The 15,232-nt window shown below is 37.5% G+C and overlaps 1 protein-coding gene across 6 annotated transcripts in view; it reads left to right on the top strand.

Annotated features, from left to right (window-relative positions):
* Nucleotides 1-15,232, top strand: part of NETO2 (neuropilin and tolloid like 2) — a 59,760-nt gene that overhangs the window by 1,736 nt on the left and 42,792 nt on the right. For 5 of the 6 annotated variants that reach the window (XM_063717286.1, XM_024234006.3, XM_024234007.3 and 2 more), the window contains exons 2-4: nucleotides 9,995-10,051; nucleotides 12,662-12,802; nucleotides 13,452-13,700. In XM_063717286.1, the coding sequence (XP_063573356.1) occupies nucleotides 9,995-10,051; nucleotides 12,662-12,802; nucleotides 13,452-13,700 (447 nt within the window). The remainder of the gene's footprint in view (nucleotides 1-9,994; nucleotides 10,052-12,661; nucleotides 12,803-13,451; nucleotides 13,701-15,232) is intronic. The other variant, XM_024234008.3, reaches the window with a different exon arrangement.

Genomic DNA, 15,232 nt, shown 5'->3' with positions numbered 1-15,232 from the left:
TCGCGTAGATCTGTCACACTGCTTTACCTGCAGAACTTGATAAAATCGAGCTGGATAGGGTAGGGGGGCTGGTAGAGCCTTCTCCAATGGTGAAGGGATTTGCAGCGTTTCTGCCTTCGCCTTTCCCGTGGGTGCACACTGCCCTCTCTGGCCATCGTGGTGAAGCGTTGAGTGTTGCACCTTTCAGGAAAGGATTCTGGTGATGGCAGAGCTACGGTGAAAACAATATAGTGTCTGGCTTTTCTTTTTTCAGTGTTAAGTCAGCCTACACTATTTTTACATGCTGGAGTATTTTTAAAGCTCAAGCTGAATTATTGTTGTTGTTGCTGCTGTTGGTGGTGGTGGCTTCCTAGAGAGAAAGCAAGTTATTTTTAAAGTCTTCTGTGGTATTAACTTGTAAATGTCGAGAACTGGTCTGGAAAGATTCAAGAAATTGTTAACAGTAGTTGATTCTAATACGGAAATCTAGGGGATTGAAAGACAAGAATGAAGGGAAGACTGGTTTCACTGCACACCTATTTGTATCACTTGATTTTGTGTGTGTGTGTTTTTTTGTTTGTTTGTTTGGTTTTTTTGTTTTTTTTTTTTACCAAACGCATGTATAATTTATTTAAAAATCAGTATTTTAATTTTAAAAAGTTGCCTTTTAAAAAGATACTGGCCTTTCCCATTACCAACTACTCATTGTGTGCCCCAAGGCATGAAGAAGTTTTCCTTTTATCCTATAAAGTGAATTGCTTCAACATCAAAGAGGTGCTTATCTGAAGCAGCTATTTAACATTTACATAATTGTGGATATTACCCACGGAAGCCTTGTTTGAAATATTATGGTCAGTTTCTACTAAAATAAATCAGCCATAATGAGTGTGTGAGATTTTAAGTAGAAAGTAATTTTAGTTCTTTAAGATGCCGCTGATTATTCTTGTTTTACTTTCAGCTATTAAGACAAAAGAATAACCTTGCTAGGCTTTTAAACCTTTCCTATGTTGTTGAAACTAAAAAATTCACTTTTAACTGTGATCCCTCTAGGCCTCACAGAATTTGAGTTAATCTTCTGTCAAGGCTAACTAAGCATTATAGTCTCATGAAAATATTACATGAGGATTATAAATCCATTTTTTGTTCTTATTCTGCACACTTGCTTCAGGAGAATCTATTCAACTCAGCAATATTTCAAGCTGTAGAAACTGGTTAAATTTGTAATGTAACAGCAGAAATATTCCTTGGCACTGTATTTAAAAATCTTGTCTGAGACGGTCCAAGTATTAACTCGTTTTTCATTCTTACATTTCACCCAGGACTATAAACTAGTTATACAGAAATAAGTGTGGTACTGAAAAACTTGTCCTTTAATACTAAAGCCTTGTTAAAAATCAACTTTTTGGCTTTTCCTTCCAGGGGTTGGGAAAAACTGTTTTAACACTGTCAATTGAAAAGTCTTATTAAATAATGGTTTTGTTGTAGTAAATCCTCAACGGCAATCTGGTTTACCTTTCATTTTGAAATTAAAATCGCTATTTAGGAAAAACCCTGCATGACAAAACAAGTTGAAATCAAAGCCATTTTCAGTCCTTTTTAGAAAGGATAGAAAAATGATAGACTAGAAATAAAGTTCATATCTGAAATTTTAAAACAATAGACTACCTCCTTCTCTTGAGGTACCACCCATCCAGCACAATCTCCTATCATTTTTCAACTTACGCTCCTGTGGAATAATTATTTATACTTAGAAATACGTCTCCCTGAGGCACTGGAGATTGAAATTATTATGATCTTTGGGTTGGAAAGGAGCATCTTAAGAGGTGGTCTAATCTAGTGGTTTCCAAACTTTAGGGGAACTTTTGTGAGGAAGCACTTGAAAAAAAAAAAAAAAAAAAAGGACAACAGAACAGAGTTGCTGTGATTGGTGGGAGGTCTTGCCCTCTCAGTCACCTCAAACACCGGGGTGGCTCCAAGAACTGACACTTCAACGGGTTTCTTATATTGCTTCCAAAATTACAGGGTATACTAATCTGAAAGTTCAATCCTTTCTAATCAAAATGACATTAAGACATGTTGGTTTAAATATGCCTGGAGTAACACTGGAAATTACAGCACTAGAAGATACCAAGTAGTCTTTCAAATATGACCTGATCATGTTAGAAGGTGATGGTAGTCACTGTGCAGTCAGGAGGACTGATGTGTAATTAAAATAGAGCTTACAAAAGCGCCATCTCAGATCAGCTCTACTAAGGAGGAGTTTGTCACATTCTGCAGGAAAGAGAAAGCACTTCTGCTATAGAGTTACTCTTTCTTACTAAAGTGATTGGCATGTCATTAGCATATGTAGGCTGGAGTGATCCCAAAGTTCACCATCCATCTTTGTTCTTAACTAGTAAAGTATGATTGAGTTTGATTAAATTTGGGTACTTTTTTTGTTCTTTGGAACATAGTTTATCAAAAACAAGTGACTGCCATGTCAAATAGTATGTGGACTCTAATTGAACTCTGTTCTGCTGTCATTATAAGAAATGGTAATGAGCAGAGAGACCAGGTAGGTGGTTCTAGCATCTTGTGTTGGATTTTAAAAGCTTTATGTTTACCACTGAGTTGCTTAACACAGGAAGACGTAGAAAGAGACACACTTAATTACTAACAAAGGTAAATTGAGCCAGCTTGAGGAAAATAACAGTGATGGCAGGGTATCTCAGGAGGGTAGGGGGGAATCTCAGTTCTTTTCCCATGCCTGATTTGTGCTCACATTTTAAAAAGCAAGGTCACGTGTGGCTACTGTTTGTTCATCCAAGATGTGTGCCTGTCAGTTACTGTGCTATGTGTTTGCGGTTACAAAGAAGATGCACTGGAGTCACGCTCAGTCACCCCCATGTGTTCATCATGTCTGTATTGAATACTGTTGAGGCCAGACAGTCTTTTAGGCCGTGGAGATGCATCAGTGAATCAGACAGACAAAGCCCTTCTCTCTAGTAAGAAGAGACAGACAACCAACAAGCCTTAAAATACCAGGTAATATAATAATGAAATAAAGCAAAATGAAGGAGAAAATGTAGCGCTTATTTAGAAATTAGGAAAGCTTCACAAGACCTGAACAACAGGAAGGAATCAGCCAAAGAGATTCTAGGCCGAAGGCACAGCTGGTCCCCAAGGCAAGAATTAGCTTGATGTGTTTTAAGTGATGGGAAGAAGGCCTGTGTTCTAGTAGAGAGTGCTCGGAAGGCCAGAGAGACACGCGAGCTCCAGGTCACATAGGACCTCCGAAGTCAGAGTAAGGGGCACAGATTTGTTCTAACTATAATGCGACTCTACTGGAAGATTTTAAGCAAGGCTGTGATGTGATCTGATTTGTATTTTGAAAAGATCACTGGCTGCTGTGTACATAATACACTATAGGGACTGTGGTAGAAACTTCCAGTTGTCTAGAAATGTCCATTTAACTATTTGTCAGTAATTCTCTGAATTTAACTGAGCACACAGTTCCCCAAAATGAAGACTATTTCCCAGTTTCCTGTTGGTTTAGGTGACCATGTGACTAAGTCTAGCCAGTTAGATAACAAGTAGAAAATGATGTGTGCAACTTAGGGGAATTGTTGTTTTTGTTGTTTAAACTTCTATTTTGAAATCATTGTAGATTATGGGCAAGCATTTTTGTTTTGTTTTGTTTGAGATGGAGTCTTGCTCTGTCACCCAGGCTGGAGTGCAGTGGCATGATCTTGGCGCACCACAACCTCTGCCTCCCAGGTTCAAGTGATTCTCCTGCCTCAGCCTCCCAAGTAGCTGGGACTACAGGCACGTGCCACCATGCCCGGCTAATTTTTGTATTTTTAGTAGAGACGGGGTTTCACCATATTGGTCAGGCTGGTCTTGAACTCCTGACCTCATGATCCTCCCACCTTAGCCTCGCAAAGTGCTGGAATTACAGGCGTGAGTCACCGCGCCTGGCCCTGGCAAGTGTTTTTAGAGAGAGGGAGAATGCCCTTTATCAAGTCATCATTCTTGATAACTAGAATGCAGACATGGGAGCTATAATGAAGATAGAATAGCTGGCACTCCAGCCTCATACTGGAGCATAGGGTGACCTTGGAAATGAGCCTCTCACAGCTGGGTAATGAGACAGAAGGAACCCAGGTCCTGGTATTGATAGAGCCTTCACTCTGACGCTTGACTCCCTGTGTCCAGCTTATTCGCATGACAGAGCAATGTATTTCTATCTTGTTTTAAACTGTTAGTTTAGGTATTTCTGTTACTCGTGCCAAACCTAATGCCAACATAGAAGTGTGCAAAATCAGTATAAGAACAAAAAAATTAAAAAACAGATGGAGAGCTGTTGAATGATCAGAAGTGAAAAGTCTGAATGCTGTCAAGTGAAATTAATCTGGAAAGGGTTCCTGGAGAAAGCAGGTTTTAGAAAATGTACTTTCATGGAAGCAAAGAGGTCCAAGGTCCCTGGCAAGTGCAGATGTTCAGAAACAAGACGTATTTGTTGGAGCCCTTATAAGAATAGATAGTAGAGCATTCACCTCAAGTTCAACGTTTCCAAAATTGACTCAACTCCTTTTTGCCCACCCCTACCCTGCCACCACCAAAGGAGGGAAAAGGCCACCTCTCGCTGTTGCTTTCAGTCATCTGCCACGCTCCTGTTGCAGTGGTTCTCACAGTGTCGTCCCAGCTCCAGCAGCTTCTGCATCCCTAGAGAATTTGTTAAAAGGCAGATTCTCAAGCCCTGCCTCAGACCCACTGGATCAGAGTCTCTGAAAGTACTCCCATCTGTGAGTTAATAAACCGAAGGTGATTATGATGCACATTAAAGTTTGAGGACCACGGTCACAGTGATTCAGTTCCCACACCTGGAAGTAGAAATGCTGGTGGGATTTGCACATTTTTGAGCCTTAATATATTCTACCAGATTAACCTCCAAAAAGTTGTGCCAGTTTACAATCCAATGGCATTATATGAGTATGTCAGTTTCCTATAGCCTGACCAACACTAGAATCTGTACATGTATATATGTATGTATGTTTGTAAGGCTGAATTTTTGGGTTTTGGCACATTTTTGTGATGGTCTAATCTTTTTTCCCCCATTTATTATTAGATTTTATTTGTGTGTCTATTGTTAGTAAATGAAGGTGCTCTTCACCCCAAAATATATACATAATTCACCTTTTTTTCCCCAATCTGGTATTTATTTTTTGTTTTTAGCTTGAAGGCGAGATCTATTTTTATTTCAAAGAATTAATATGTTATCCCAGAACCATTTATTAAATCCATCCTTTCACCAAGGATTTCAAATACCATGTATATCATAATAAATTCTTGGGGCTGGGTGTGGTGACTCATGCCTGTAATCTCAGCACTTTGGGAGGCTGAGGCAGGCAGATCACTTGAGGCCAGGAGTTTGAGACCAGCCTGGCCAACACAGTGAAACCCTGTCCCTACTAAAATAGAAAAAATGAGCTGGCCGTGGTGGCGCATGCCTGTAGTCCCAGCTACTCAGGAAGCTGAGGTACAAGAATTGCTTGAACCCAGAGGCAGAGGTTAAGTGAGCCAAAATCACGCCACTGCACTCCAGCCTAGGCGACAGAGTGAGACTCTGTCTCAATCAATCAATAAATAAAAATTAATTCTTGGATATATATATCTATCTCTGAGCTTTTAATTTTTTTCCATTTTCTTATCTATAAGGTGCTGGAGAATAAGGACCTTGTCTGTTTGGTTCATTGCCAACAGGAAGTGACTCACTACCTGTTAGACAGTGGGTTGCTGCATGTATTTAACAGATCATCCGTTTCTTCCTATGTCATTGCTACATTTTTTAATTACTGTAGCTTTACAATAAATATATCATATGTTGTTTTATTTTATGTGATTTCTAAATTTTCTTTGGCCAATATAACAAAGTCTTCAAGATGAGCATCAGAAACATTTTGTTAAGTCCAGAAACAGGACCCACTAAGAGTTTTATTAAAATATTAAATGTATGGCCTATTGGAAAGACTTATTATCTTTGCAGCATTATTTTACTACTCAGAAACATGTTACTGCTCTGTTTTATTCAGTGTATTTATTGTTTATTTATTTTAGTTTTACTTTCTTAATAGGTGTAATAATTTTTCAAATAATTCTCTTGAGGTTTTTAGGTTTTCAATAACATTGAAATCTATAAATAATAATTTTGTCTTCTTTCTAGTATTTATTGCATTCACTAGAATTGCCACTATTAAGTAATAGTGAAAAGAATAAATTTGACTTTTTTTTTTTTTTTTTTTTTTTTTTTTTTACAGTAGAAAGTAGGCCTTAAAACTGGAAGGCCTAGGAACAGGATTGTCTGCTTAGAGCTAAAATGACAGTGATTCAGGGTAAAAAGAGGAGGAATAAAGGGAGTGGCTTTGAGGATTGTTTAACAGCCTGAATAGCACCTATCTTTTATTATCTGAGTGACTTCATTTTAGGTCAGATCTGTACACAGGTTATTGTGAGACTAAATTCAACTCTAGAACCAGGAGTAACGTCATAAATGGTGGACATTACCTTTCTCAAGCATTAAATCACAAGCAGTTCTCTGTACAATCAAATTGCATGGTTAAAGAGTTTAGAATTATTTTTGTGTAGATTTCTGCCTTATAGAATTAGTGCCTTCCTATATACATTATCATTGAATTCAAAGTGTGAGGTATTCCTGTATTTGAGATATTATTGATCCTTTTGGTAAGAGGGAACAGTGGCACCTAGATTGGGAATAAAGACAGAACAAAGAACCACAGAACTGCTTCATGTGCTAAATAATTGCAGGGTTTAGCATTAATGGAATTTGTTTTAATATCTCAGCCTGATTATAACTCAAGCAGCGTACAAAGACCTTGTTATACAACTCAGGAAACTGTTTATAATGATACAGAATTTAGAATGGATTAATAGTCACAACTGTATTACCAAAAACTGTATCAGTAAATTTTTCTATCCCTAATTGCTGTGCAGATTCGCCATATTCTTTATACGTCGTTTTTATATTTAGTGGCACAGCTCATTTGGTCAATTGAGTTGTGAATAGCTAGTACTTACTTGAGAAAAAAAGAAAACCGTGCAGCCCTCTAAATAAAGTTGAAAAGAATATAATAGGCTATTTGGCCTTGCAACTTTATCTTCAGTACGATTGTTCTACCTTACTTGTGTATTCTGTGCAAATTTCATAAAGCAGTTATTTTATACAGGCACTTTTTTATTGGTCATTGTATACCATAATTGTGGGGGCACAGTTCATCCCTTTGCCATAGTTGCCGTTGCTGTCTTGTCTTCAGTTTATTGACCTCTTTCATGCCCTGTCTGCTGGCTTTGTGTGATTATTTGCTTATAGATGGATTTGTAAATGTCAAACTGGTAAATAGTTACACCTGTGATTAAGGAGGAACGGTATACTGAGCACGAAATATTGACCAGTGGCGTATGATCTGAATGATATGCCTGGGGAGATAGTGTCTTCTAATGAGATAAATTGATACAAATGGTTGGGTTATTTGCTGAATTATCAAATACCTACTATTACCTGACTTTTCTTTTTGATCATAAATCTTCTGTTTTAAAAAAATGTTTCAAAACTCCATTCTTCTAATCAGATCCAGTGTAAAGATGTGAAGAGTTCAAGATCTCAGCATAACGTGAGATCTTCAACACTACCATCAACCAAAGAAAGGGAAGGGGGAAATTAACGTTATTGAGAAAAGACAGAGGAGACACAGAGGTCAGCAAAGATGCAAGAAACCAAGGATGAAGAGGTCAAAGAATTAGATTTTAAGATACTAACTGAATAACAAGAGCTACCTCTTAACCGTTTCTACGTTGGTGACTTTGATAGTAGACACCCAGTACGTGCTGTTGAGTGAACAGTGGTAACTATCTACCAACCACTTGCACTAGCAGACTCCAGTGCCTCCACCTCCCTCACCCCTCACGTCCTGTAAGTTGCACTTGACTCTACACCTGAACCATGTCATTAGTTTCTCCGCCTTTCCCTTTCCACGGCCACCACTCTGCTTCAAAGATGGTAATGCAAACATGATCACCTTTCCTTCCTAATGATCTTCTCTCTTCTCATTAAAAGTATAGACTCCACACAACCATTAGGATTGTTGGTCTAAAACACAGAAGTAATAATGCCGTACACTTGTTTAAAAACCTACAAGGGCTTCTCATTATAGTTAGAAGTCCACACTTTTTAGCATGCCATTCAAAACTTGTTACAATCAGATCTCACCCAACTTTTCTCTAACCTACTATACCGCTGTAGCCTTCCACTTGCCAACCACACTGTATTACTCAGAGTTCCCTAAAACCTGCTGTAGGTTAGAACTCATGCCTCCATGTTTTTATGTTATGTTATGTTATGTTATATTATGTTTGTTATGTTATGTTATGTGTTATGTGTTATGTTATGTGTTATGTTATGTGATGTTATGTTATGTTATGTTATTGAGGCATGGTTTCACTCTTTCGCCCAGGCAGTAGTGCAGTGGCATGATCATGGCTCACTGCAGCTTCTTAACTCCTGGGCATTAGTGATCCTCCTGCCTCAGCCTCCCAAGTGGCTGGGACTACAGGCACATGCCACCATGCCTGGCTAATTTTTTTTTTTCTTTCCGTAGAGACAGGGCCTCTGGAACTCCTGGGCTCAAGCAATCCTCTCGCCTCGGCCTCCAAAGGTGTTGGGATTTGCAGGCATGAGCCACCAGCGCCCTGCCCTCCAAGTTCTTATTTAAGCTGTTTCTTTCTCCTTTTCCTGGACTCAAGGACTATAAGGTCCAACCAGAATATGCCTTCTTTTTTGGGAGTTTTCCTCATTCTATTTCCCTTAGCCCCCAGCAGAATGGACCTTCTGCTTCCATTATGCCTTCTGCATATCTCCTGTTAAACTCCGTTTCACCTTGTATTGTAGATTCAACAATACATTGATTCCTTGTGGATGCTGGTTTGTCCTAATATCCATCATTTATTTAGCAGAATGCCTGGCACATAAAAGTACTATACACATTATCTCATTTAATCTTCACAGCCACCAATGAGGTTGACCTATTTATACGTCATCTCCATTTTACAAATAAGTAAACTGAGCTGAAAAGGCCTCACAGCTGGTAGAAGGCAAAACTTGAACCCTAGCCCAAATTCATGAAACTCCTTAAGTCCACACTCTTAACCATTTTGCTCGATTTCTCTCTCCACACCTGTGCATCCTTGGTGCCCGCTCTTCAGTGGATACTCTGTAAGTGCCTATTCACTGAATGAATAACTCCAGTTCACGCAGTAGTTCAGGACAGGCTGGCAGTGTGGTTTCCATTGAAAGGGAGAGTGCAACATCCATAAAAATGTTTCTTTAAATCTTCAAACCACATACACAAAACAATTCAATATGTTGTTGATTGGGTCTCAGAAATGTTCAACATAGAAAAAAGCTTCAGTGTTAAATACGGCTAGCCTTTGTAGCATAGAGCACAGCGTAGTACTGCACAATGATAAGACAGTTTGAATTGATTTCTAGGAGACTGCTGCCCCCTTACTTCTGTCTTGATTATGAATGTTCTCAGAAAACAGATATAATCTAATTGAACTTTCACTGCCATAGCACATTGCAGAGCCAGCTATACTGCATGTAAACTTTGAGATGGACTACAGTAAATAGAGGAATAGTTAGGATGAGCAAGGTCTGTTGCAAAAAACAAGTATTTTTTTTTTTAAACAAAAAAACCTATTAAGTTGAAAAATGCTTTCAGTGCCATGTATTATTAAATGCTTATAAATGAGTACAAAACTACTTGTGTTTTCTTGGGTTATCTTAAGGGTTAGGTAGCAAATCAGAGTATAACATTTAATGCTTAAAGATCTTGAGAGTGAATTTTGAGTAATAAATAGTGATTTTAGTTCATCTTTTTTTGTCATCCAATTTTCTTTATTGACTTAGTAAAATGTAGTATAGATTCAATTTCATAACTTTTCTTCTCTGTTATTTCTCTAGTGTTGTTAATAACAGTACTGGTAGTGGAAGGGATTGCCGTGGCCCAAAAAACCCAAGGTAAAGTACTTACATTGGTGACTTACTGCATGTTTAAGACAATGGACTGGCTTATTTGAAAGGATTGCAGCTGTTGGGTACTATTTCCATAATCCCTTTGGGGTGTTCCAGTGACCTAAGGCTTTCTGTCAACCCATCAGCCTCAGTTTAACTGGGTTTAGCTGCAGTTAACTAGAGTAAATTGTCAGCATAAAGTCTTGCCCTGATAAATTTTTTAAATTGACATGACTAGTAGCTCCTAGCATACTGTGGATTATGTCCAAAAATTAAATGAGATTTATCACTAAGCAAAAATAAAAGTCCCTTTTTCTAATTTAAACAAATGAAACACTTCAGTTAATATCTTATTCAAAGTCCTTTGGTCCTGTTCTTTTGTCTTGATTTATGATTGATGATTAGCTAGTGTGATTTTTTTTTAGCCAGATTTTTATGTCTGAATTTAGTACATTTCCAGTGTAACCTTGTTTGTTTTTTATTTTCATCTAAGTAATACATACACATGATAAAAATCAAAGCATTCCTAAAAAGTTAATTAGGAAAAATGAGTTCCCCATCTTGCCGTACTTAACTTCCTGCTCCATGGAAATAATCACTCTTAGCTGATTCTTTTGGTATTTCCCTTCCTTTCTCTAAATAACATGCTGTATTGCTACTTCTTGGTTATTTCAGTTTTAGAAATTAGATAATGATTTTTCACCGTGGAAGATGAGAATTTAGCTCTTTCGCGCACCTACCGTCCACACCATCCATATATGAGTGTTCTCGTACCTTGCATTTGTACCACCCTTTCAACACAGTTCTGTCGTAATTCTGGTTAACTCAGTATTCAGGATTTACATTAAGTCACTCATTCAGCTGAATTTTGTCTTTAGGAAATTTTCTTTTTTTTTTTCTGTTTTAATTTTTAAAATTCCCTTTCCTCCATTTTCTCTCTTTTGCCTTTTCAGGAATTCTATTATTTTACTTAGTTATGGCCCTCTTGGTTTTTGTTTTTGGCTCTTCTGTTTTCCATCTTTTTGCTCCACATTCTCTGAGACTTCCTCAACTTTACCTCTAAACCAGGAGTTAGAACACTTTTTCTGTAAAGGGTCAGATCGTAAGTATTTAAGGTGCTGTAGGTCCTACAGTCTCTGAAGCAACTCTTCGAATTTCTCAACTCTTCTGTCCTGGAACAAAAGCACACAAATGATGGGGATGGGTATATTCCAGTAAAACTTTATTTACAGCAGGCTCCAGGTCATGTTTGGCCCAGGGTCATAGTTTGCTGAACTCTGTTCTAAATGTTCTGCTGATTTTTTCATCTCTTCTGTTTTTGGAAGCTTTTTTGGTTCTGTTTTCTGAATATAATATTCTGTTTGTACACTATCTTTGTTTTTGTCTTATGGATTTACTTGCTTTTCTTTCTCAGGATATTAAATGATTGTTTTGTGGTGGTGGTGGTTTTTAAATATTTTTCTTGCATAGTCTTTATCTCCTCAGAGTTGCTTTTCTCCAGTTTTGGGTTTTTTTATTATTTATTTATTTATTTATTTATATTAGAGATTTTCCTCCAATGTCTGGTGATCCTTGAGGGCTCATATTTTAAGAGGGGCACTAAAAACTGATCGTTAACTGTCTGCAGGTGTGGGCAAGGATCAGTTACTGGCTTTCACTGTTGACAGATCTGACATTGGGGAACTCCCGCATCTGCAGCAAGCCTTTCCTAGGGGCTGTTTGGATTCCCAGAGAAGAATCTTTTCTTTTCCTGCTTAAAGCCTCAATATCTGACCAGGAGGCCTTTGTGGGAGTTAAGCAGGAAACGAAGGCTAGGACATGTGCTAACATTCACTCATCTCCCTGTTTTCATTCTCAGCTGTGCCTGGTGCCCCTAGTCTAGTAACCCTGTTGTTTTACCTTCTCCAAAGAAATCACCTTTAGTGTTCTGATGTGGTTGTAGAGCTGCTAGATTTGTGGAGGAGGAAATGGTACTGAAAATCCAACTCATTCTAAACAGACTTTTAACTAGCCTCATGTTTTTAAAAAGCCCAATTTCACTCACCATCCCCCACCCCACTTCCTGGTACTGCCAGTTGTTACTGCTATATCTACCCCTCTCTGTTTAAGAGTTTATACCCTTTTAAAAATCCTTTTATTGTTGTTTAAGTGGAGTTTGAGGAAGGAGCAGAGCTACGTGCATGTGTTTAGTCTACAATCTTCAACTAAAATCCCTCTGTAACCTTTGAATCTTCTTTCACTGTTGTGTTAAACTAAGTATGAGGGCCCCATATCAGAGATCAACTCCTGGGATGCCTTTATTTTTAGGTTAGAACTGAATTGTATTGCATCTTACTGACTTAGCAGATTCCACCATACAGCTTTGCCCTTTGTTAAGTGCCTATAAGCCCTTTATTTCCCTGTTCTCTTATACGGCAAACTTGTCCTCTCCCAGCAAGTTTTCCCTCCCTCTCTTTCACTTCTGTACTCAATTTATTGTGCTAAATTTGACAGTGGTTCTTACAAAATTTTATATATGTAGCATAGAGTGAGCAATTGTTTGGAAAGTGGTGGGGGAAAGAAAAGAATGATTCTCTTTTGCTGTAATGAGTGTTTTGAATGCAATTTTCCCCTAAGATGGACAAAATATTGGAATCAAGCATATTCCTGCAACCCAGTGTGGCATTTGGGTTCGAACCAGCAATGGAGGTCATTTTGCTTCACCAAATTATCCTGACTCATATCCACCAAACAAGGAGTGTATCTACATTTTGGAAGGTATTTGACCAATTTCTTTTATTGGATGAATTTTTACTTTATTGTAAAACTAAATATGTTGGTAAAATGACCTATGTAAACCAGTTTGAATGAAATTTAAACATGTATTTGAATTAAACTATAGTAATGATAAGTATTTCTGCATATTGCATACATTAACAAGATACTAGCAGAAATGTTAGGGAATGTTTGAACCTCCCAAAGTATAATTCAACTAGGTACATTAGTATATATGAAAAACTTCTTTCTCTGATAAGAAACTTAAACTTACTGGCATCCCTTATAAGGCTTAATTCAAATTTATGTCCACATAAGTGAGTTCTTTTCATTTCTTCTGTTTATTTTTCTGTGCATTGTGGTACGTTGTATCTTGAACTATTAGCTTCTTGACTCTTCAGTTTGAATCACTCAAAAATATTTAATTTAGTAGATAGCATATGCCAAAGGAAAAGATTACTGTAGTTCTACAGAGTAGCATTATTTTTAATGTAAGATGCAACATTTATCATGACTTGTATAGCAATTCTCACTAAGACCTTTGTCTGTGAAGCAGTTAGCAGAACGGTTGTTCTGCTTTTCTCATTTGTGTCAATACATTTATATTCTTTCTTGTTTGTGTTGTCCTGATTTGCTTACTCTTATTTTCTAGCTGCTCCACGTCAAAGAATAGAGTTGACCTTTGATGAACATTATTATATAGAACCATCATTTGAGTGTCGGTTTGATCACTTGGAAGTTCGAGATGGGCCATTTGGTTTCTCTCCTCTTATAGATCGTTACTGTGGTGTGAAAAGCCCTCCATTAATTAGATCAACAGGGAGATTCATGTGGATTAAGTTTAGTTCTGATGAAGAGCTTGAAGGACTGGGATTTCGAGCAAAATATTCATTTATTCCAGGTAAAGAATAAGTTATCTTTTAAGTGGTTGGGCATCTCACTCTAACTCTGATTTTAGAATCTTAAGGTTAGAAAAGAGATTAATTTGGTCAAGTTAATCAAATCAAGATTTTAAACAAATTAGCAAAGTCAAAGGGAAATTAGTCCATGAACAAATAAGAAGTTAATAGAAATTGGACATAGAAACGTATCACTTGAATTTTGAAGCATATCAGAGATGGTGCCACATTTTCTTAGATTTTTTTCTGTCTTATAGCACATGCTCAGGCTAACATTTAAAATATATTTAAAAATAAATAGTTTTAAAAATAATTCAAATTGTCTTGTTTTTAGTATTCCTACAAAAATTGTTTTGTATGATTTTTCTCATTTAACTGTTAGAATTAACCACTCAACTGAATAAATACTCTAGAATATATTGAGCAATAGAAAGAATACTGTTCTGCACTTGGATGTCAAAGATCTGGGTTTGAATTCTTTCTCTGCCTCCTAATAGCTGTAAGACGATTAAGCACAGAATTATGTTTGAGATTGGTCATTAGTAAAATGGGAATGCCTGCTGTATTAGTTTACTGATGCTGCCATAACTAATTACCTCAAATTTGGCCACTTCAAACAGCAGAAACTGATTTTCTCGCAGTTGGCGAGACCAGAAGTCCAAAATTGAGCAGGGCCTCACTCCCTCTAGGAACCTGGGGGAGAATCCAGTCTTTGCTCCTTCCAGCCTCCAGTGGGTGCCCCAGCATTGCTGAGCTGTGGCTGCATCACTTCAGTCTCAGCCTCCCTCTTCACAGCTCTTTCTACTCTTTTCAAGATCCTTAACCTAATGGCATCTTTTGTCTTGTAATATTTACTCTTTTAAAAAACTATATATGTGTGTGTGTGTGTGTGTGTGTATGTGCACCCTACTACTCACAGGTTATGGGGATTCCAGTGTGTGTATATTGGGGGGCTACTGTACCATCAGCCTGCTCCACCATGTTACCTGCCCCACAGTAGGTGAGAACACTCTGAGAACTGTAAAGCCCCGTCCAGTATGGCGTGTACATATCCCTAAAGCAGAAACACAGAGATGTGCAAGTTATTGTTCCTGTCTTCACCAAGCTTACACACTAACAAGATGAAAAAATAACAGTAAAACAACTGTATGATCTTTTTGCTTTTATTTATTTTTCATGCAAGAAATTTAATTGGAAAAAATTAAAACATTGAAATGAAAAGAAAATATCCATAATCCTTCCACCCTGTATATAAGATCAGTGTCAACAATTTGGTGTATATCCCTTCCAATGTTTTTCTGTGTCTGTTTCTTTTGTTTGTTGTACAAGATTGGGATTATGGTACACATATAACTTTATTATCTGCTTTTTTGCCTGAAAAACATAAACAACCTTTTTTTCCCTGTCAGTACTCATGTAGGAAATTTTAAGCTTTGCTTCAGTGTTTATCTGCTCTTTTTAAAATTTTTTTTCTATATTCTCCATAGCCAACCAAGTATTTATTTGCACAATGCCAGAATGATATTTCCAAAAA

Source organism: Pongo abelii, chromosome 18, assembly GCF_028885655.2.
Source record: "Pongo abelii isolate AG06213 chromosome 18, NHGRI_mPonAbe1-v2.0_pri, whole genome shotgun sequence".
NCBI lineage: Eukaryota > Metazoa > Chordata > Mammalia > Primates > Hominidae > Pongo > Pongo abelii.
The sequence above is the reverse complement of the archived record's forward strand: the minus strand, read 5'-3'. Positions and strand labels throughout refer to the sequence as shown.